At 39.9% G+C, this 23,000-nt stretch overlaps 2 protein-coding genes across 7 annotated transcripts in view; one reads left to right on the top strand and one right to left on the bottom strand.

Moving 5' to 3' along the window:
* DCAF6 (DDB1 and CUL4 associated factor 6) overlaps window positions 1–15,729 on the bottom strand; it is a 180,342-nt gene extending 164,613 nt beyond the window's left edge. For all 6 annotated transcript variants that reach the window (XM_010846012.1, XM_010846013.1, XM_010846014.1 and 3 more), the window contains exon 1: window positions 15,365–15,729. In XM_010846012.1, coding sequence (XP_010844314.1) covers window positions 15,365–15,461 — 97 coding nt within the window. In that variant the 5' untranslated portion in view covers window positions 15,462–15,729. The remainder of the gene's footprint in view (window positions 1–15,364) is intronic.
* An 83-nt stretch (window positions 15,730–15,812) lies between these two features.
* The window catches only part of MPC2 (mitochondrial pyruvate carrier 2), a 30,512-nt gene continuing 23,324 nt past the window's right edge, over window positions 15,813–23,000 (top strand). Inside the window, exon 1 of the mRNA XM_010846011.1 lies at window positions 15,813–16,636. Within this exon, the coding sequence (XP_010844313.1) occupies window positions 16,528–16,636 (109 nt within the window). The 5' untranslated portion in view covers window positions 15,813–16,527. The remainder of the gene's footprint in view (window positions 16,637–23,000) is intronic.

Raw genomic sequence — 23,000 nt, 5'->3', positions numbered from 1 at the left:
TTATCATCAACCTCGACAGCATGTTAAAAAGTGGAGACATTACTTTGTCAACAAAGGTCCATCTAGTCAAGGCTATAGTTTTTCAGTAGTCATGTATGGATGTGAGAGTTGGACTATAAAGAAAGCTGAGCACAGAAGAAATGATGTTTTTGAACTGTGGTGTTGAAGAAGACTCTTGAGAGTCCCTTGGACTACAAGGAGATCCAGCCAGTCCATCCTAAAGGAGATCAGTCCTGGGTGTTCACTCGAAGGACTGATGTTGAAGCTGAAACTCCAGTACTTTGGCCACCTGATGCAAAGAGCTGACTCATTTGAAAAGACCCTGATGTTGGGAAAGATTGAAGGCAGGAGGAGAAAGGGACAACAGAGGACGAGATTGTTAGATAGCACCACCGACTCAATGGACATGAATTTGGGTAAACTCCGGGAGTTGGTGATGGACAGGGAGACCTGGAGTGCTGCAACTCTTGGGGTCGCAATGAGTTGGACACGACTGAGAGACTGAACTGAACTGAGGACTGGACAGGTAATTTCCACCATTTAAAAAAGAGCTAATAATCATTTTAAAACTTCAAAAAAACTAAAGAGGAAGAACTTCTGAACTCATTCTATGAAGCCAGTGGCACCTTCATACCAAAACCTAATAAAGACAATACAAAAATAAAAAAGGAAATTATAGGCCCATATGACTGATAAGCACAAAAGCAAAAAATCCTCAACAAAATATTAGCACATCAAACTCAACAACACAAAATAAGGATCATACACCATATTCAAGTTGCATTTATACCAGGAATGCAAGCATGATTCAATATCTGCAAATCAATCAATGTGAGAGGCCAAGCCATGTGTCCCAACTTGACCAGCTCATGCCACCTCAGGCTGAAGGCTCTCTAGGCTTGCCTATAGCGAGAGTGCCGCACCATTTATTCATTTACTGAGTGCCTTCTGAGTGTTGACAATACTAGCAATCAAACCCTACTGTCTTCCTTAGCCCCTGTTCCCAGCCCTGGATAGGAAAGAGGGTAAGGCCCTGGTAGAGATGGGGGATACACCATATTAACCAATTTAAGAATAAAAACCATGTCATATGTGGTCATCTCCACAGATGAAGAAAAAGATTGTGACTTAATTTAATAATCACTTATTATTTTTTAAAAAATGAACACAACTCAATGTAATAAAAGCCCACTGCACTGACAAGTCCACAGCTAACATCATACTCAATAGAGGAAACCTAAAATCATTTCCCCTAAAATCAAGAATGAGACAAGGATGCTCACTCTTGATATTTTTATTTGACACAAGACTGAACATACTAGACAAAGCAATGAGACAAGAAAAATAAAAGGAATCTAAACTAAAAAGGAAGAAGTAAAACCATCACCATTTGCTAATGACATGATACTATACAAAAAAAGTTTTAAAGATGCCATCAAAAAACTGTCAGAATAAATGAATTCAATAAACAGGACTCAAAATTAATATACAGAAACGCATTGTTCCTATATACTCAATGAACTATCAGAGAAAAAAATTAAGAAGACAATCTCATTTACAACTGCATCAAAAAGAATAAAACACTTAGGAATATATCTAACCAAGGAGGTAAAAGACTCAAAAAACTATACAACACTGACAAAAGAAATTGAAGATGACACAATTGGAATTATATTGATTTCATGAACTGAAAGAATTAATATTAAAATGTTCATACTACCCAAGGTAAGCTATAGATTTCATCCAATGACTATCAAAACACAAATGGCATTTTTCACAGAAGAAATAATTTCAAAATTTGTACAGAAACACAAAACATCCCAAATAATCAAAACAACCTTTTATTAAGAAGCTGAAAGTATCACACTCTGATTACAAACTATACTACAAGCTAATGCAATAATAGTATTGTACTGGCATAAAAACAGATACAGACAATGGAACAAAATAGAAAACCTGGAAATGAATGCACACATATGTAGAGTCAATCCATCTATGACAAAGGAGGCTAGAATATACCAGGAGGGTAAAACCCTCTTCAATAAATGGTGTGGTAAACTGCTATATTTAAATGGATAACCAACAAAAGCCTATCGAATAGCACGGGGAATAGCACGGGGAAGTCTGTTCGATGCTAAGGGCCGTCTGGATGGGAGGGGCTTCAGGGGAAGAATGGATGCGTGCTTCTGTGTGGCTGAGTCCCTTCACTGTTCACCTGAAACCATCACAACACTGTTCATTGTCTACACCCCCAAACAAAATGTCTTTGGTATTAAAAAACACTAAAAACTTTTTTAAAAGGAAAAAAAAAATGGAGTAGTAAAATTGGACAGCTACATGCAAAAGCATCAAACTGAATGAATTTTCTCACATCATATGTAAAAATTCAAAATGAATTAAAGACTTACATGTCAGACTTGAAACCATAAAACTTCTAGAAGAAAACATACGCAGTATGCTCTTCAACATCAGTCTTAGTAATTTTCTTATATGCTTCCTCAGCAAGAAAAACAAAAGCAAAAATAAACAGGGTTCCGTCAAACTAAAAAGTTTCTGCACAATAAAGAAATCTATCTACAAGACTAAGAGGCCATCAATTGAATGTGAGAAGATTTTTGCAAACAATATATTTTATAAAGGGTTAATATCCAAAATATACCAACAATTCATACAACATAATATCAAGATAAAACCCAATTACAAAATGAGAAGACCTAAATACACATTTTCTTTTTTTCTTTTAATAGACCCTTTTCCCAAGGAAGACATATAGATGGCCAACTCACACATGAAAAGGTGCTCAACATCAATAAACCTCAGAGAAATGCAAGTCAAAATCACAATGAGGTATTATCTCACACCTGTCAGAATGGCTATTATTAAAAAGATAACAAATAAGTGTGTGAGAGGATGTGAAAGAGAGGAAGCCACACTGTTGGTGGGAATGCAAACTGGCACAGTCACTATGGAAAATGACGTGCAGGTTTCTCAAAAAACTAAAAAGAGGATACCTTGCTATCCAGCGATTTCACTTCTGGGTATCTTCCAGGAGAAAACAAAAGCAGTAACTAAAACAATATATTCTCCCATTTTCTTTGCTGCATTATTTATACTAGTCAAGATGTGGAAGCAACCTAACTGACCATCAACACATATTTTGATGTGGACTACTTTTTGTTCAGTTAGCTAAGTTCTGTCCAACTCTCTGCAACCCCATGGACTGCAACATGCCAGGCTCCTCTGTCCTCCACTATCCCCTGATGTTTGCTCAAATTCATATCCATTGAGTCAGTGATGCTATGCAACAATAACATCCTCTGCCTCCCCCTTCTCCTTTTGCCCTCATCTTCCCCAGCATCAAGATCTTTTCCAATCAGTTGGCTCTTTGCATCCTGTGGCCAAAGTATTTGACCTTCAGCTTCAGCATCAGTCCCACCAATGAATATTCAGAGTTTATTTCTTTTAGGATTGACTGGTTTGATCTCCCTGCTGTCCAAGGGACTCTCAAGAGTCTTCTCCAGCGCCACAGCTCCAATCCATACGTGACTATCAGAAAAACGACAGCTTTGATTATACAGACCTGTGTCAACAAAGTGATGTCTCTGCTTTTGAATACGCTGTCTAGGTATATCATAGCTTTTCTTCCAAGGAGTGTCTTTTAATTTCATGGCTGCAGTCACTGTCCACAGTGACTTTTGGAAGCCAAGTCTGTCACTGTTTCCATTTTTCACCCATCTATTTGCCATGAAGTGATGGGACTGGATGCCATGATCTTAAGTTTTTTGAACGTTGAGTTTTAAGCCAGCTTTTTCACTCTCCTCTTTCACTTTCATCAAGAAGCTCTTTAGTTCCTCCTTGCTTTCTGCCATTAGAGTGCTATCGTCTGTATATCTGAGGTTACTGATATTTCTCCCAGCAATCTTGATTTCAGCTTGTGATTCATCCAGCCCAACATTCCACATGATGTACTCTGCATATAAGTTAAACAAGCAAGGTGACAATACACAGCCTTGATGAACTCTTCCCAATCTGGAACCAGTTTGTTGTTCCATGTCTGGTTCTAACTGTTGCTTCTTGACCTGTATACAGGTTTCTCAGAAGACAAGTAAGGTGATCTGGTATTTCCATCTCTAAGAATTTTCCAGTTTGTTGTGATTCAAACAGTCACTTCATAGCAATGAAGCAGAAATAGATGTTTTTCTGGAATTCTCTTGCTTTCTCTATGATCCAACAAATGCTGGCAATTTGGATCCTCTGCCTCTTTGAATCCCAGCTTGTACATATGGAAGTTCTCAGTTCACATATTGCTGAAGCCTAGCTCGAAGGATTTTGAGCATTACCTTGCTAGCATGTAAAATGAGAGCTAGCACAATATTTTGAACATCTTTAGCATTGCCATTCTTTTGGACTGGAATGATAACTGACCTTTTCTAGTCCTTTGGCCACTGCTGAGTTTTCCAAACTTGCTGACATATTGAGTGCATCATCTTTTAGGATTTGAAATAGCTCAGCTGGAATTCCAGCACCTCCACTAGCTTTGTTCATAGTGATGCTTCCTAAGGCCCACTTGACTTCACGCTCCAGGATGTCTGGCTCTAGGTGAGTGACCACACCATTGTGGTTATCCTGGTCATTAAGACTTTTTTTTGTATAGTTCTTCTGTGTATTCTTCCCACCTCTTCTTAATCTCTTCTGCTTCTCTTAGGTCCTTGCTGATTCTGTTCTTTATTGTGCCCATCTTGGCATGAAATGTTCCCTTGTTATCTCCAATTTTCTTGAAGAGATCTCTAGTCTTTCCCATTCTATTGTTTTCCTCTAATTCTTTGCATTGTTACTTAAGGCTTTCTTATATCTCCTCATTATTCTCTGGAACTCTGCATTCAGTTATATGTATCTTTGCCTTTCTCCTTTGCCTTCTGCTTCACTTCTTTTCTCAGTTTCTTGTAAGACCTCCTCAGACAACCATTTTGCCTTTTTGTATTCCTTTCTCTTGGGGATGGTTTTGGTCACCACCTCCATTGTTACGAACCTCCATCTTTAGTTCTTTAGGTACTGTCTAACAGATCTAATCCCTTGAATCTACTTGTCACTTCCACTGTATAACTGTAATGGATTTGATCTAGGTCATATCAAAAGGCCTAGTGGTTTTTCCTACTTTCTTCAATTTAAGCCTGAATTTTGCAATAAGGAGCTCAAGATCTGAGCCACAGTCAGCTCCCAGTCTTATTTTTGCTGACTGTACAGAGCTTCTTCATCTTTGACTGCATAGAATATAATCAATCTGATCTTGGTATTGACTATCTGGTGATGTCCATGTGTAGAGTCACTTATTGTGTTGTTGCAAGAGGCTGTTCGCTATGACCAGAGTGTTCTCTTGGCAAAACTGTTAAGACTTTGCCCTGCTTCATTTTGTATTCCAAGGCCAAACTTGCCTGTTACTTGAGGTACCTCTTGACTTCCTACTTTTCCATTCCAGTCCCCTATGATGAAAAAGACATCTTTTCTGGTGCTAGTTCTAGAAGGTATTGTAGGTCTTTATAGAATCATTCAACTTTAGCTTCTTCAGCATTAGTGGTTGGGGCACAGACTTGGATTACTGTGATGTTGAATGCTTTGTCTTGGAAACAAACAGAGATCATTCTGCAGTTTTTGAGAATGCACCCAAGTACTATATTTCAGACTCTTTTGCTGACTATGGCTACTTCATTTCTTCTAAGAGATTCTTGCCCACAGCAGTAGATACAATGGTCATCTGAATTAAATTCACCCATTCCTACCCATTTTAGTCACTGATTCCTAAAATGTTTACTCTTCCCATCTCCTGTATGACCACATCCAAGTTATCTTGATTCATGGACCCAACATTCCAGGTTCTATGCAATATTGTTCTTTACAGCATCAGACTACTTTCACCACCAGACACATCCACAACTGAGCAACATTTCCATTTTGGCCCAGCCTCAGTAATATATTGGACACCTACCAGGGCTTCCCTCTTGGCTTAGCCAGTAAACAACCTACCTACAATGCGGGAGACCTGGGTCCAATCCGTGGATCCGGAAGACCCCTGGAGAAGGGAATGGCAACTCACTCCACCATTCTTGCCTGGAGAATCTCATGGACAGAGGAGCCTGGCAGGCTATAGTCCACAGGATTGCAAAAAGTCAGACATGACTGAGCGACTAACACCTTTACAAACCTGGGGGTCTCATCTTCCAGTGTCATACCTTTTTGCCTTTTCATACTGTTCAAGGGGTTCTTAAGGCAAGAATACTGAAGTGTTCTGCCATTCCCCTCTCCAGTGGGCCTTGTTTTATCATACTTCAATTTAAAATATTAGGTTGGTGCAAAAGTAATCGAGGTTTGAATCATGGAAGTTTGCTGTTTGATATTGAAATACATTCTTAAGTAAATGTGATTATGTTACACATTACTTAATGCATATTTCTCGCTTTATGTTGTTTTGCTAATGGCATTACTTGCTGTTTATTTTATATTTATTTTAGACTATAAACAAATGACATTAGACAAAAAGCAAATTTGAGTGATTTTTTTTTACTCAAGTTCAAAATGGGTCATAAAGCAGTGGAAACAACTCACAACGTCAACAGTGCACTTCGCCCAGGAACTGCTAACAAAAATATACGTGCACTGCAGTGCAGTGGTGGTTCAAGAAATCTTGCAAAGGAGATGACAGCCTTGAGTATGAGCAGCACAGTGGATGGCCACTGGAAGCTGACAACGACCAACTGAGTGGATTATCAGAGCTGATCCTCTTACAACTTCACAAGAAATGGCTGAAGAACTCAATGCCAATCCTTCTAAGTGGTGAACCATTTCCATTTGAAGCAAATTGGAAAGGTGAAAAAACTCCACAAGTGGGTGCCTCATGAGCTGACCACAAATCCAAAGTTCATCATTTTGAAGTGTCATCTTCTCTTATTCTATACAACAATGAACCATTTCTCGATCAGACTGTGACATGAGGTAAAAAGTGGATTTTATCCGACAACCAGAGATGGTTGGATTGCAGCTCAGTGGTTGGACCAAAAAGCTCCAAAGCACTTCCAAAACCCAAACTTGTACCCAAAATAGGCCAGGGTCACTGTTTGGTGGTCTGCTGCCAGTCTGATCAACTACAGATTTCTGAATCCTGACGAAACCATTACATTTGAGAAGGATACTCAGCGGCAGATAGATGAGATGCGCCAAAAACTGCACCGCCTACAGCCAACACTGGTTAACAGAAAGGACCCAATTCTTCTCTACTCCAACATCCAACCAAACCTCGCACAACCAATGCTTTAAAAGTTAATGAATTGGGCTTCCAAGTTTTGCCTCATATGCCATTTTCACCTGCTCTCTTGCCAACCAATTAGCACTTCTTCAAGCATCCCAACTTTCTGCAGGGAAAATGCTTCCACAACCAACAGGACGCAGAAAATGCTTTCCAAGAATCAGATTTTTATGCTACAGGATTAAACAAACTTATTTCTCATCGGCAAAAATGTGTTGATTGTAACGGTTCCTATTTTGATTAATAAAGATGTGCTGAGACTTTGGACCAAAACAACAATTACATTTGCCCTAAAACTTCAATTTTTAAAAACTAGAAAAAAATATAAAGATCATAAAAAAGGAAAAGCATATGAAGAGATGTTCAACTCAGCCTTTAGGGAAATTATGACTTTAAACCACGATTTATTACTACATACTTATGAGAATTACTAAATAAAAAACAACAGCAACACCAAATGCTGGTGATGATGCAGAAAAAATAGATTATTCATATGTGGGTGATAGGAACATAAAATGGTTCCGCCATACTGGAAAAAAATATGGCAATTCTTACAAAAGTAAACAATGTGCTTATCATATAGTGCAATAACTACAATTCTTGGACATTTATCCCAGAAATGAAAATTTATATTCATACAGAAACTCGTATATGGATATTCTTAACAGTTCTCTAATAGTCAAAACCTAGAAACATATACAAACATCAGTCAACAAATGAATGATTAGTCATATACCCATATCACAAAATAATAATCGACAATAGAAAGAAATAAACTATTGACACACACAATAAGATCCTGGATGGATCTTAATGGAATTATGTGCAGAGTGAAAACTCAATCTCAAAAGTTTACATGCTGTTATTTACAACATTTGTTACTGTTTAGTCCCCAAGTCAGGTCTGATTCTAGGCAACCCCATGAACTGTAGCCCTCCAGGCTCCTCTGTCCATGAGCTTTCCTAGGTAAGAATACTGGAGTGGGTCACCATTTCCTTCTCCACAGGATCTTTCCAAACCCAGGGATTGAACCTATGTCTCCTATATTGACAGACAGGTTCTTTACCACTGAGCCACCGGGGAAGTCCCCAATTTATAATATTACATAACAACATGTTATTTATATAACATTCTTGAAATGACAAAACTATAGAAATAGAGATTAGTAGTTACCAGGGGTTAGCAGTCAGGAGAAAAGGATGTAGCTGTGATTAAAAATGGTATCACAAAGAATTATTATGATAGAACTGTTCCGTGTCTTATACATGCTGGTAACCACTTTAATCTATTAATATTAATTGACAATTTATTAAAATTAATTAAAACCAATGTTAAAATTGCATGGTACAAAATACACAAACGCACACATAAAACTGGGGAAATAGGAATAAGATTTCTCAATCTATATCAATTTCAAGATTGTGATACATTAATATATCAATAGTTGTACAAGATATTCAGTTCAGTTCAGTTCAGTCGCTCAGTCATGTCCGACTCTTTGCGACCCCATGAATCGCGGCACGCCAGGCCTCCCATAAAGATATTACCATTGGGGAATTGATTGAAGGGTATATGGGATCTCTTTGTATTATTTCTAACAACTGCATATGCGTCCACAGTTATCTCAAAATTAGAAGTACCAAACAAAACAAAACCTTCCCACAAAGAAAACTCCAAGCTGAGATGGCTTCAATGATGAAGTAATTTCAAGTCTACACAAACTCTTCAGAAAAAAAGAACACAACCAACTCATTATGAGGCCACCATTATCTGGACACCGAAAGCAGGCAAAAATACAACAAGAAAACTGTAGGCTAATAGCCTTAATGAACAAAAACAGCCAATTTTTACCAAAAGTGAAACCAGCAATACATAAAGATGTATAGCCATAGCCCACAAATTGAATGTTGCTTCAACACTCAAAAACCAATCACTGTTAATGTATTAATATAATCAATGAAAAAGAAATCATATAATCAACTCATTAGAATAAATCTTGACAAAATTCAACAGCTAGTCATGATAAACACTCTCAGCAATTTAAGAGCAGAAAGGGATTTCTTCAATAGATACCTACAAAAACCTACAGTCAACAACATATTTAACAGTTAAAGACTGAATTCTTACTAGGACAAGGAATAAAGCAATAATCTCCACTCTTACTACTTCAAGATTCTACTGGAGTCCTAAGTACAACTATAAAAGGAAGAAAAAAATAACAGAGGTGAAAAAGAGGAAATCTTTTTTTTTTGGCCACACCACAAGGCTTGTGGGAGCTCAGTTCCCTAACCTTGGATTGAACCCAAGCCCTCAGCAGTGAGAGCATGGAGTTCTAACCACTGTACTGCCAGGGAATTCCCAGGAAGAAATCTCAATACACAATGACATAATCATCTACATAAAATCCCGGCTCATGGCTCAGTGGTAAAGAATCCACATGCCAATGCAGGAGACATGGGTTCAGTCGCTGATCCAGGAAGATCCCACATGCCATGAAGCAGCTAAGCCTGTGCTCCACCATTATTGAGCTTGTGCTCTAGAGCCAGGGAGCCAAAACTACTGAGCTCACATGCCAAGAGCCTGTGCTCAGTAACAAGAGAACCCACCACAATGTAAGAGTCAAAAATAGAAAACCTCTAGAAAAAAAGCATAGTATATCTCTGTCACCTTGGATTAGGTAAAGATTAAAGATAAAGATTAATCTTTACTTAGGTACACAAAAAAGCATGAACTATAAAAGATGCTGTCAAGAAAAAAAAAGACACAACAGGGAGAAAATATCTGCAAAATACATTATTTGGTTAAGGATTTGTATCAAAGGCTATATAAAGTATTACAATATTAAGAAGGTAAATCTGAATATTTAACCAAAGTATATGGATGGCAAATAAGCCATGAAAATATACTAAAAATCATTAATCATGAGGATTAAATAAAATGCAAATTAAAACAATACCTACATATCTATTTAAAAAGCTAAAATTAAGAAGACATAATGCCAAGTGTTGATGAGAAGGAACAACTAGAACTCTCAAACATTACTGATGTGAACGCCATATGGTATGATTATTCTGAAAAAGTTTATTACAGAGTTAAACACACTTACCACACAACTCAGAAATCCCACGGTAAGTATTACTCAAGAAACAAGGATTTAGGAATTCTTCGGCAGTCCAGTGGTTAAAACTCTGGGCTTTGACTGCCAAGGCTCTGGGTTCAATCCCTGGTTGGGGAACTAAGACCCCACAGGCCTCAGGACATAGGGGGAAAAAAAAAGGAGGGGGGCGAAGCCAAGGATTTAAGTGTCCTACCCTACTTATTCTTTGCCAAAGTATAAATTTAAAGTTTTATTATCTATATCTTCACTAGTTATCATCAGATCAGATCACTAGTTATCAGCAGTATTCAAAAAAAAATTTTTTTTAATCTGCCACCCTAAATCAGTCACCCTAACACTCAGTTACAATTATAAAAAATACACACCACCTAGTAGTTTTGCAAACCTCAAGCCAATACTCATTAGTGGATATTCTACTGGGTAAACACCAACATTTTTTAACATGATATGAAAGCAGAATGCACCATACCTGCTGCTGCTGCTGCAGCTGCTAAGTCACTTCAGTCGTGTCGGAATCTGTACAACCCCATAGACGGCAGCCCACCAGACTCCTCCATCCCTGGGATTCTCCAGGCAAGAATACTGGAGTGGGTTGCCATTTCCTTCTTCAATGCATGCATGCATACTAAGTCGCTTCAGTCGTATCCGACTCTATGCGACCCCATGGACAGCAGCCCACCAGGCTCCTCTGTCCACAGGACTCTCCAGGCAGGAACACTGGAGTGGGTTGCCATTTCCTGCTCTGGCACCATACCTGATAAGGCTAAATGTCATTTGGGAAATCTTTTTAGTTATATGTGTATCACAAATTGCCATGTAAATGTATTATTACTGTGGATAATGGTCAAAACATTTGAAAAACAGACATAAAACATACCTGTAATATAAATTCCATGCTATCAGAAGTTCCTATCCCTTTTAAACACTTTAATTCTATACCAGGTAGGAATGAAATCTACAGCAGAGCTATTCAATGGTCTGCTATTGCTATGATTAATAATACGCATTTGGTGGCCGAATCTTCAGGAATTATCAGTATATTCTGTAACATATATTTGTCATATCTGTCATTCACTATTAAAATCAGACATTTTTCAGCTTTCATTGAGATTTATTTTTAAGACTAAGGAAACAAAATACAAATATTTCACTTACTTTTCCCAGTAGCTAACAAAGGAGCAAAGCTCAAAATTTTCTGACCCTTATAAAATATATTGTAACTTTGCAACGCTTTCTCAAGAACTTTGTAAGTCTGAATATAGATGTACTCAAGATACACTACAAGACTAATCTAAATGCAAAATTAACCACTTCAAGTACATAATAACTCTAATGATATTCAAAGGACAGAGACATTCTAATCCCCTTACAAAAGATATTTCAATCTCCACTATAAAGTTGTCACTGGCTTAGTGGTTCCTATTTCCCCAACCCCCTCCTCGGGACAAATTTCTCTGCTGAAATTCTAACCCCCAAGGTATTAGTATTGCTGCTGCTGCTGCCGCTAAGTCGCTTCAGTCGTGTCCGACTCTGTGCTACCCCATAGACGGCAGCCCACCAGGCTCCCCCAACCCTGGGATTCTCCAGGCAAGAACACTGGAGTGCGTTGCCATTTCCTTCTCCAATGCATGAAAGTGAAAAAATAAAGTGAAGTCGCTCAGTCGTGTCCGACTCCTAGCGACCCCATGGACTGCAGCCCATCAGGCCCCTCCGTCCATGGGATTTTCCAGGCAAGAGTACTGGAGTGGGGTGCCATTGCCTTCTCCGGGTATTAGTATTAGGAGACAGGAATTTTGGGGAGGTGATTAGGCTTGGGTGTGTGCATGCTCAGTCGTGTCAGACTCTTTGCAACCCCATGGACTGTAACCCAACAGGCTCCTCTGTCCATGGGATTTTCCAGGCAAGAATTCTGGAGTGGGTTGCCATTTCCTTCTCCAAGACTTGGATTAGGGCCCTTATAAAAAAAGACCCCAGAGAATTAGCTCACCTCTTCTGCCTTGTGAGGTTACAGTGAAAAGATGGTTATGAACCAGGAAGCAGGCCCCCACCAGACTTAGAACCTGACCATGTGAACACACATGGTGTGTTCCAGCTTCCCAAATTTTGAAACATAAATTTCTATTGAAATAATTTTCTGTGATAGGAGGAAAAAAGATAATTAACCAAATTTAAATAAAATCACCTGTAATGTTTCAGTACTACTATTCAAAAGATACATGCTATGATTAATTTGAAATGCATATGTCACCAAAAAAATGCCAGTAGCTTCTATCCCATTTTACTGTTATTTAGAAGTAATTCATTATTAGAAATACATATAATGGATAATTAGAGAAATATTTAAACTATGATATTATAAACAATCAAAATGTTTAAATACTGAAATCTCCAAAAAGAAAAGAATCCACTTACTTTTCAAAACCCTTTTTAAAAGGGGGCTTTTTAAAAAGATTTTATGAGTACTTCAAAATATTATTTCTGGGGGACTTTCCTGGTGGTCCAGTGGCTAAGACTCCAGCTCCCAATGCAGGTGGACCAGGTACAATCACTGACCAGTCAGAGAACTAGATCCCATGTGCAGCAACTAAGAACTTGCAGGCCACAGCTAAGGATTTGTCATACTGCAACCAAGACAGAAGATCCCACATGCCACAACTAAGGCCCTGTGCACCAAATAAATAATTGTTTTAATTATTTTTAGAAAATCTCATTAACTCAGACAGTGCTAATGTGGATTTTGCTGTTTCCTGAATGCCAAGCCAAGATTAGCACTGGAATGTGGATGAGCTAGATAAACTAAAAGTATAAAGAAAGTCTCCTAAGGCCAAGAAATTACTTTTCAAACTATTTCTGAATATTAAAAAAAACCCACTTTTAAAGGAAGCTGTTTCAAGAATGCAATAATTATAAAGTATATATTACTAGCACATTTAAAATATTATGTAAGATATGGAATTCATTGTATGCATATATATGTTTGAAAATCTGTAATTTAGGCTTTCTACTAAAGACAGTGAAGTCACATTTCTCAATTCCCTCCACCCAAGACAAACTTCACTTCCATTATGGAGCTAGAAGAGGAAGGGAAAAAGAAAATTTATGATCTTACTACATTTTAATTGACTCTATCATAGATACAATTGAACTGAGCCAGCAGAAAACATTAATAATAAAACTAAATATAATTACTACTCATTCAAATGCTCCAACTAAATTGAAATAAAGGCCCACATATAAATTCATTCATGTAGAACATGTATTCTTTTTATTAAGCTAAAATTAAGTTATTTCTCAGCAAGTAAATATTAAAAGAAATACTCCACATCTTTTAGGTTAATGGTTTAAACAAGCACTCTCTATTCATATTAAATTTTAAAAAGATTAATCACCACTCCAGGTACTTATCCTAGAACAAATGCACAAAAACCACGTACTGATACAAGGATGTTCACTGTTAATAACGGCAAACGTACAGAAAAAAAAGAAGGCTGAGTCAACCTTGACAACTTCATACTGTTAAATACTATGCAACAGTTTAAAAGACTGTACAGATAGATTTACTTCTACGACCATGCAAAGGTCTCCAAGATGTAACATAAAAGGTGCAAAATACTATTTACAATATGACATCATACGTGCAGGTCACACACATACACACTCCTACAGCATTTCTATGCGTACACATGTGCTTGTGAGAATCCAAAGGAAAAGGTCTAGAAGAATATTCAGGGAACAGAACATGTTACCTCTCTAAGGGTGTGTGTGTGAAACGAATGGGAGGAATCATAAGAATTTGTGCTTCATTTTTACAAGGAGAATGTACTCATGTCACTTGAGACACTAAAAAGCAGGAGGAAAGAAAAAAAATACCTGTTAACTTCTCTCAAATAATCACAAACCAGAACTATCAGGTGTAATGAGATTCCAATTTCTTTCATTGATTTTAAGTCAAAACCATTTGACTTAAAATTATTTAAATGACATTTAAAGCATTTAAATGACATCAACAAATACCTAAGATAAAAGTTGCAAAATTGGTAAGAAAAAATTTTTAATGATGTTGTCTTGCCTTCAAATTAAAAATAAAAAAGAAAGAATAAAGAGTAATGATAAGACTGCAGAGGAAAGAAGAAAAAAGACTCTTAACTAAATCCATCCACTTTTAGTTCAGGCGTGACCCAGAATCCTCACAAATCCACTTATACAAAACAGGAAAAAAAAAAAAACACTGGACTACCGTTCCCTCAAGTATCGAAGGTTGTTTTTAGAAAGCTTAACTAAGAAACAGTAAATGCCAAGTGTTTCACCGGTGTGGGGATGGGAACGCGAAACCCTACACCTCCTTAAAGCAATCTAAACGACTGAACAGCAGAGTCCAACTGGGAACGCGCGCGGGGGTGGGGACAGCTCAGCTATCACTTTTAGGTTGGCTCGGAGCCTCAGAACAGTTTACCCCCAGTCTCTTTGGAGCGTGGAGTCCCCGAGGGTGGTCAACGCGTCGCCGCCGACACCTAAGCCCAACCGAGACTTCAGAGGAGGGGCGGTCAACACAAACTTAGGTCCTTCGGCTGAGCCGGGAGAGCGCGGAAGAGCAAAAGCGCCAACTTTGGCTCTAAACGCGGCAGCTCCGGGAGGTTCGACAAGTCTTCCCCCAAGTCCCACTCCTGAAACGATGCCAACACCTTTTCCCGGCCAATACTGTCCGCCCCAGGTCCGGCCCCCGGAGGAAAACCCGAGCAGGGCGGCGGCTGGCAGCATGAAAGAGTGACTTAGCCATGGGAGGACAACAAGGGCGGGGGGTCCGTCGGCTGAGGGCCACCCGGCACCTCAGCGTCTCCGGGACGCCCCCGCCCAGAAGCTGTCCCGTCTCCAACAGCCCCCGCGACGCGGCCCCCTCCCCCACCTCTGGGCGGCGACCTCCGCGCCCCTGCCCCGGGGCCCCTGCTCACCGAGGTAGCGGCTCCGCAGCCGGGACGGGTCCTCCAGCCCGAGGGACCTTTTCCTCACGTCCCACAACAGGTGTGGGCAGGAGCCACCCCGAGACATGGCTCTCCCAGGCTGGGGGAGGAGGGGAGACCACCGCGTGGGGGAGGGGAGGAGGGGAAGAGACACGCGCGGATCAACACCCGAGCCGCACCGGCACCATCCACGAGCCGGGGCTCTCAAGCGCAGCGAGTTAGATGGCAGCGGCGGTGGCGGCAGCAGCGCCTTCGCCTGAGAAGTCCGGCCGTACCCGGGCTGGAGCTCGCTTCATACTCTCCTTCTCAGACTACCCAGAACAACCAAAGATCAGCAACAGTCCCCTCCCTCGGCACCCCCTCCTAAAGGAGGAGGCGGAGGCGGCCTCGACTCCTCCCTCTCCTCGTTCTGTACACCCGCCCTTCCAAGCCTTTCTCGCGAGATGACGACCACTGGGCATTGAGGCAGGTGTGTGCCATGGCCGCCCTTACCCTAGAAAAATGGGTTCAAGCCATTCTAGTTAAATCCTTAATACTCTGTGGATAAATGAGGAATCGAGAAGTTGCTGAAGTCGTAAGTCTCGCGCTCACGAGTCTCAATCCAAAGGAAGCAAGAGAGTTGTGCGGCGTCATCTTTAGTCGGGGCACAGAAGGCCCGAATAGTCCATTTTGTCTAGGGGCCTCCTTAACCAAAGTGAAAGGGTATCCGCCGACCGAGCTTCACTTTCCCTTCTCCAACATGGCTTCCAGAGCAGGAAGAAGAAATTGGAGGTTTGCTTTGGGGGACGGGCCAATCGGTGCGGGCAGCTCTGCCTGCGCAAGCGCGCTGCCGGTAGGCCTCTGGGTTGACTCGGTGAGGCCTTCCTTTAACCACCTGTTTTAGCCACTCCTCCCGGATCTCGGCGGAGAGAAGCCAGTAGGCGGGCTCGGGGCGGGCCGTCGCAGAGTCTCCGCCCCCACAACCTTCTGTGGGCGCCGGCCAAAGGGTGGTTTGCTGGGGGGTCAGGCTCAGCAGCGGGAAGGGCAGGCACCCACGGAGAGAGGGCGCGAGACGTTGATACAGGGGAAAGTGACGAGCTGCCCTACATTGCCTGCCAGGGACGAGCACGCGGACACTCTACCACCCGGCTGCCCACGATCACTCGTCCGCAGAAATGTCAGCCGCCGGCGTCCGGGGCCTGCGGGCCACCTACCACCGGGTCCTTGATAAAGTGGAGCTCCTGCTGCCTGAGAAATTGAGGCCGTTGTACAACCACCCGGCAGGTAATGAACCCAGAGTGGCTCCCACCGAGACCTCCCTTCCTGTCCCTTTCCTCCCTTTACCGATCCACTGACAACTCTGCCAGTGGACAATTCACCCACAACCCCAACCCCTGTTCCTCAAGTGAATCTGTGTACTTTCCCAGTCTGCTTGCTTTTCACATTTTCTTTTCCAACACGTCTAAAACTCGTGATTTTCAAGTCTGCGCCCTTTGCGACCTTTGTTGCACTGCTTCTCTTAGGCACCACTCAGATCCGGACCAGGCCTCTTGGTTTGACCCTTCTCCATTTCTGCGGCCAGGAAAAGGTCTGGGCCACCGGGAAACCTCATTCTCTCCCCTTTCCTTCCATGAGTAGTGATGTATTGACCCACGCGCAGAAGAGCCGTCTTACCGCCCCAGAGTGTTAGGAGTAAAGGTCATATTTCCTTCAGCTCCAGCTGACAGGCCTGCAGAAGTTAGCCAGTTTCTGAGTCAGTGTCATTCCTTGCCCTATAGGTCTAGTTTGTTTTAGTCTATCCTAAATTACTTCCTGAACCTTTTTGTGTGGACAGACCTGGGTTTAAATTCTGCTCTGCTCCTAATTGTAGATGTGACCTTGGGTAAAATCCTAGATCTTAGTTTCCGTAAAATGTGGTCCATGTGAGAGTTAAAGATAACATATGTGTCTGATTCTTCATAAATGCTCAATAAATATTAGCTCTCTCTTTAACCTATTGGAAAACAGTGTTCTAGTAGTTGAAAAAATAATACTGTAAGAAACTGGAAGCTCCCAGTGCCTCCAACTCTTTATTTAAGGTCTAAAATCCTGTTACCTGTTATATAAACATTAGTAATAGTACTTACTTGGCTGGGAACTCAAACCAGATACATTCTGAAGTCACTTTCAAGCCTAAGACTTAGCAAAGGAGAAAGTGTGTTATAAATGGAAAGACTGAAGTGCAACCCCTCTGTGGCCCTTTTCTCTACATAGTTAAATCTATCTCTGCGGTTGGTGTCATTAGTACACTTGTATATCTCCCCACATATCTGACTATGAAGCAGCTCTTGGGAATCTAAGATTACTAAATCCGATTTCCAAATTTGATAAAGGATTGATCTGTGTCACGGAATTATGCTTTAGTATAATATTATTTATTGCAGTAGTTTACCCTTTATAAAATTGACCTTTAAGGAGAGATTTTTATTAATGAAGAATATTAGTTTATTTGCTTTTTGGTTCTTTAAGACACAGTTTTTGGAAATTGTCCTCTTTTGTGGCAGAGATTTTCAGGAGGAAGAGTTGAGCAATGCTTCTGTAATAATCTAGGCTTTTTTTTTTCTCAGCCGCACTGTGTTGCATGATTTTGGCCAACTGTGTGGCATGATTTTGGCCAACCAGGGAAGTCCCTGGGCTTTAGTCTCAACTGAATTCTTGTGGTCAATGCTGACCCTCTTAAGCTTTGTATTTGGTCTGTAGGATAAAGACAGGCTAGAGGAGGAACAATTTTAAACTACTTTAAAACAGAATTGGAGGGTAGCTTTATAGTGATCTTTTCCAAGGTCTTGGCTTTAACCGCTTATAGTCATTGTTTATTAGTTTATTAGTTATTATTTAATAGTTTATTCAACTTTAGAATGAAAGGAAATTATCTTTCATTTAAGATTGGTTTGTAGATCATGTATTTTATCTAGATACTCTTAGACTAGTTCAGTTACTGTAACCCTTTTTTCAGTGTGATGGAAGGAGCATAGGCTTTGAAGCCAGATTGACCTGGATTTGAAACTTGGCTGAGTGACCTTGATCTTAAATCCCCTGACCTTTTAGTTCTAATATATAAAATGGGAATAATAATTATCTCCAAAATAATGGACATGAATTTGAGCAAGCTTCGGTAGTTGGCGATAGGGAAGCCTCGCGTGCTTTAGTCCATGGGGTCACAAAGAGTGGACAAGACTGAACTGAACTGAATTACCATTTAAGGATTGTTGTGAAAGTTAAGTGATATATTGTCTGTAAAATGTAGCTGTGTTTGCACATAGACTTTCAACAAATGTTAGTGTTAGTTCTCTCTTATTTACTAATATACAGACTAAGAATACCCATCACTGCAAAATTGTTTGTGATTAAAAACTTGTAGGCACACCAATGCAGAAATGAAGAAACATGAAAGATATAACTTACTGATTGTCACAAGTATTGAATAAAATCTGAGGAAACTATTGTTCTAAGACTTAACAGGGAATATTCAAGGTTTTTGTGTACTATTTTACATAATAGTGTGTTTTTGAATCATTATATTAGATGATATATCTAATCATCATTAGACTGGATTCACATATTGGAGACTTTCACAGTAATATACAAGGCTGGATTCTAAATTTTTGAGACTTAATCGTATCATTGACAAATATTTCTAGACAAGTCACAAGAATATGTCTTTATATAAATATTTATTAGACTTAGTATATTGTATTCTATATATATATAGTTAGACCTGTGGTCTTCATCATTCGTTTATCTACATATTGTCTATGACACACAGTGATCTGCTTCTTTGGAGTAAAAATAGAGTTCTATCCAAATGTGTGTCCTGGCAAGTTCAGTTCTCAGTGCCCTCGCTGTCTCCTGACCTGAAAGTATGCTGTCCAGTGTTTACTGTGAAATCATGCTGCCCAATGTTTACTTAAATGCTTCAGTTCAGTCGCTCAGTCGTGTCCGACTCTTGGCGACCCCATGAATTGCAGCACGCCAGGCCTCCCTGTCCATCACCAACTCCCAGAGTTTACTAAACTCATGTCTATCGAGTTGGTGATGCCATCCAGCCATCTCATTCTCTGTCGTCCCCTTCTCCTCCTGCCCCCAATCCCTCCCAGCATCAGAGTCTTTTCCAATGAGTCAACTCTTCGCATGAGGTGGCCAAAGTACTGGAGTTTCAGCTTTAGCATCATTCCTTCCAAAGAAATCCCAGGGCTGATCTCCTTCAGAATGGACTGGTTGGAACTCCTTGCAGTCCAAGGGACTCTCAAGAGTCTTCTCCAACACCACAGTTCAAAAGCATCAATTCTTCGGTGCTCAGCTTTCTTCACAGTGCAACTCTCACATCCATACATGACCACTGGAAGAACCATAGCCTTGACTAGACGGACCTTTGTTGCCAAAGTGATGTCTCTGCTTTTGAATATGCTATCTAGGTTGGTCATAACTTTCCTTCCAAGGAGTAAGTGTCTTGTAATTTCACGGCTGCAATCACCATCTGCAGTGATTTTGGAGCCCAAAAAAATAAAGTTTGACACTGCTTCCACTGTTTCCCCATCTACTTCCCATGAAGTAATGGGACCAGATGCCATGATCTTAGTTTTCTGAATGTTGAGCTTTAAGCCAACTTTTTCACTCTCGTCTTTCACTGTCATCAAGAGGCTCTTTAGTTCTTCTTCACTTTCTGCCATAAGGGTGATGTCATCTACATATTGGAGAAGGCAATGGCAACCCACTCCAGTAACTCTTTCCTGGAAAATCCCATGGATGGAGGAGCCTGGTGGGCTACAGTCCATGGGGTCACTAAGAGTCAGACCCAACTGAGCAACTTCACTCTCACTTTTCACTTTCATGCATTGGAGAAGGAAATGGCAACCCACTCAGGTGTTCTTGCCTGGAGAATCCCAGGGATGGCAGAGCCTGGTGGGCTGCCGTCTATGGGGACGCACAGAGTCGGACACAACTGAAGCGACTTAGCAGCAGCAGCAGCAGCATCTGCATATCTGAGGTTATTGATATTTCTCTCGGCAATCTTGATTCCAGCTTCTGCTACTTTCAGCCCAGCATTTCTCATGATGTACTCTGCATATAAGTTAAATAAGCAGGGTGACAATATACAACCCTGATGAACTCCTTTTCCTATTTGGAACCAGTCTGTTGTTCCATATCCAGTTCTAACTGTTGCTTCCTGACCTGCATATAGGTTTCTCACAAGGCAGGTCAGGTGGTCTGGTATTCCCGTCTTTTTCAGAATTTTCCACAGTTTATTGTGATCCACACAGTCAAAGGCAAGCTTAGTTTGGGAAAAAAAAAATTATTAGTGGAAGAGTGTCTTTCATTTGTATTTATGAGCTGCAGAATGGGGTGAATTGTCCCAAAGGATGCACAAACTTTGGAATATAGGAAGAAAACAGTAGAATTTCTATTAGTACTTACTTTATCTTTTTAAAGTTTCCATTTTGTGTATATTTTATAATATAAAATATATTAGTGCACATATATGTGGATGTGTAAATAGACAGTCCCTTTCTTAGGATGGTTCAACTTAAGATTTTTCAACTCTAAAAGATGGTTCAAAAGCAGTATAAATTCAGTAGGAATCCTAATTTTGATCTTTTCCTGGGCTAGTGATATGTGGTACAGTGCTCTTACAGGTGGCAGCAACAAACCACAACTCCCAGTCAACCACAGGGTGAACAACCAGTACGTCTCTTCTGCACCCGTAGAACCATTCGTTTTCCACTTTCAGTACGTGTGTGCTGCGTTCTTTGTCTCTCAGTCATGTCTCTTTGTGGCCCCATGGCTGCTTCTGTTCATGGCTGTCTGTTGCCATTTCCTCCTCCAGGAGAGCTTCCCTACCCAAGCATTGAAGCTGCATTTCCTGTGTCTCCTGCATTGGCAGGTAGTTTCTTTACCACTGTGCCACCTGGGAAGCCCCAGTGTTCAATAAGTTGCATGAGATATTCAATAAGCTTTATTTATTATATATTAACAATTTACTATAAGTAAGCTTTGTGTTAGATGATTTTGCCCAATTTAAGGGTAGGTTAGGCTAAGCTAGGTGTATTAAATAAATTTTCAGTTTATGATATTTTCAACCTTCAGTGGATTTATTGGGATTTAACCCCATCATAAATTGAGGAAAATCCGTACACACCTGAATTCCATGGAGTCAACATGTATATATAAGGGTGTATGCTCACGTATTTTTTAAACTGATGGGGCAGTATGTTCAAAAGAAGTTAGGAAAGGACTAACTTTCCTAACTCTCTGGTGGTCCAGTGGTTAAGAATCCACCTGCCAATGCAAGGGACACAAGTTCAGTCCTTGCTCCAGGAAGATCCCACATGCCTCGGGATAACTAAACCCATGCACCACACCTACTCTAGAGCTCTAGAGCCTGTGTTCCGCAACTAGAGAGTAGCCCCCGCTCACCTCAGCTGGAGAAAGCTGCATGCAACGAAGACCCAGTGCAGCCATAAATAAATAAATATGTAAAAATTAAAAAAAAAGTTAGGAGACCACAGCTCTAAAGAGTTAAACCTTAGAAATTACCTGGTTAGGACTCTGCACTTTCACTGCTATGGCCCAGGTTCAGTCCCTGCTTGGGGAACTAAGATCCCACAAGTGGTGAGGTGCAGCCAAAAAAAAAAAGTTATATCTCAATAAAACTGGGGAAAAATTAAATGAGAAATAAATAAATAATATAAATAAATAAAAACTATCCTTCAATTAAGTCAGCATAGAAAATAACTATCTTAACCATACAATTTTTGCTTACTATAGCTTTGCTTATAATGAGTTATATTTTGGCTCAAGTGAAAGAACTTTTGGAAAAATATTTCTGCAAAATGTGTTGCTGTGTTTAGCTTACTACTGCTAAGAATATTCTCTACATTGCACGATGTTCTGTCTGTGAAGGCTGATGAGATAAGTTACGTTAAGGTGTTCACAACAGGAATATTTGCATTTTTCCTAGACCAGAGAATTAGTTTTTCCTTTCTATCTTATAGACCTAGAGAATATCTTTAAAATAAAAACATACTAAGTGAACTATTATTAACAATGTTTAGTATATATTATGATTAAATATACAGTAAATATATAACTATACACATATTATTTATTATAGTATTAACTTCTATTAGCTTAAAATTAAGGAATGAGAACCAAAAGGGAAAGTTAGGACTTCAGATATTTGGGTTATTGATGTCAAATAGAATATCTTTAAACTAGTTAGCTCCAATAAAGTTGAATTATTTAATATTTATTGAGGGCCTACTGTATATTGGATACTGTTTTAGCATTTGAGTTATTTTAATGAATAAAATAAAAATCCCTGGCCACAGAGATTTTGTTTTCTCAGAAGAGATCATAAAAGTAATACAATCCTTGCTGTAATTGTTAGTTTGACACTTAACGTAACTGATTTTAAACTAATTTTAAGAAGTTAAGATTGTTTATGCCTCATAATAATTTGATTCATTAGATATACTAAAGGAGAAGCAAGCCCTTGGAGAAGCTATAAATAGTTTGTTATATACATGTTACTATTTATAAAATAGATAACCAACTGTATAGCACAGGGAACTATACTCAATATTTTGTAATAACCTATAAGGGAAAACAA

This window comes from Bison bison, unplaced genomic scaffold, assembly GCF_000754665.1.
Source record: "Bison bison bison isolate TAMUID 2011002044 unplaced genomic scaffold, Bison_UMD1.0 scf7180017864229, whole genome shotgun sequence".
In the NCBI taxonomy this organism is placed as follows: Eukaryota; Metazoa; Chordata; class Mammalia; order Artiodactyla; family Bovidae; genus Bison; species Bison bison.
This window is presented reverse-complemented; position numbering and strand designations above follow the sequence as displayed.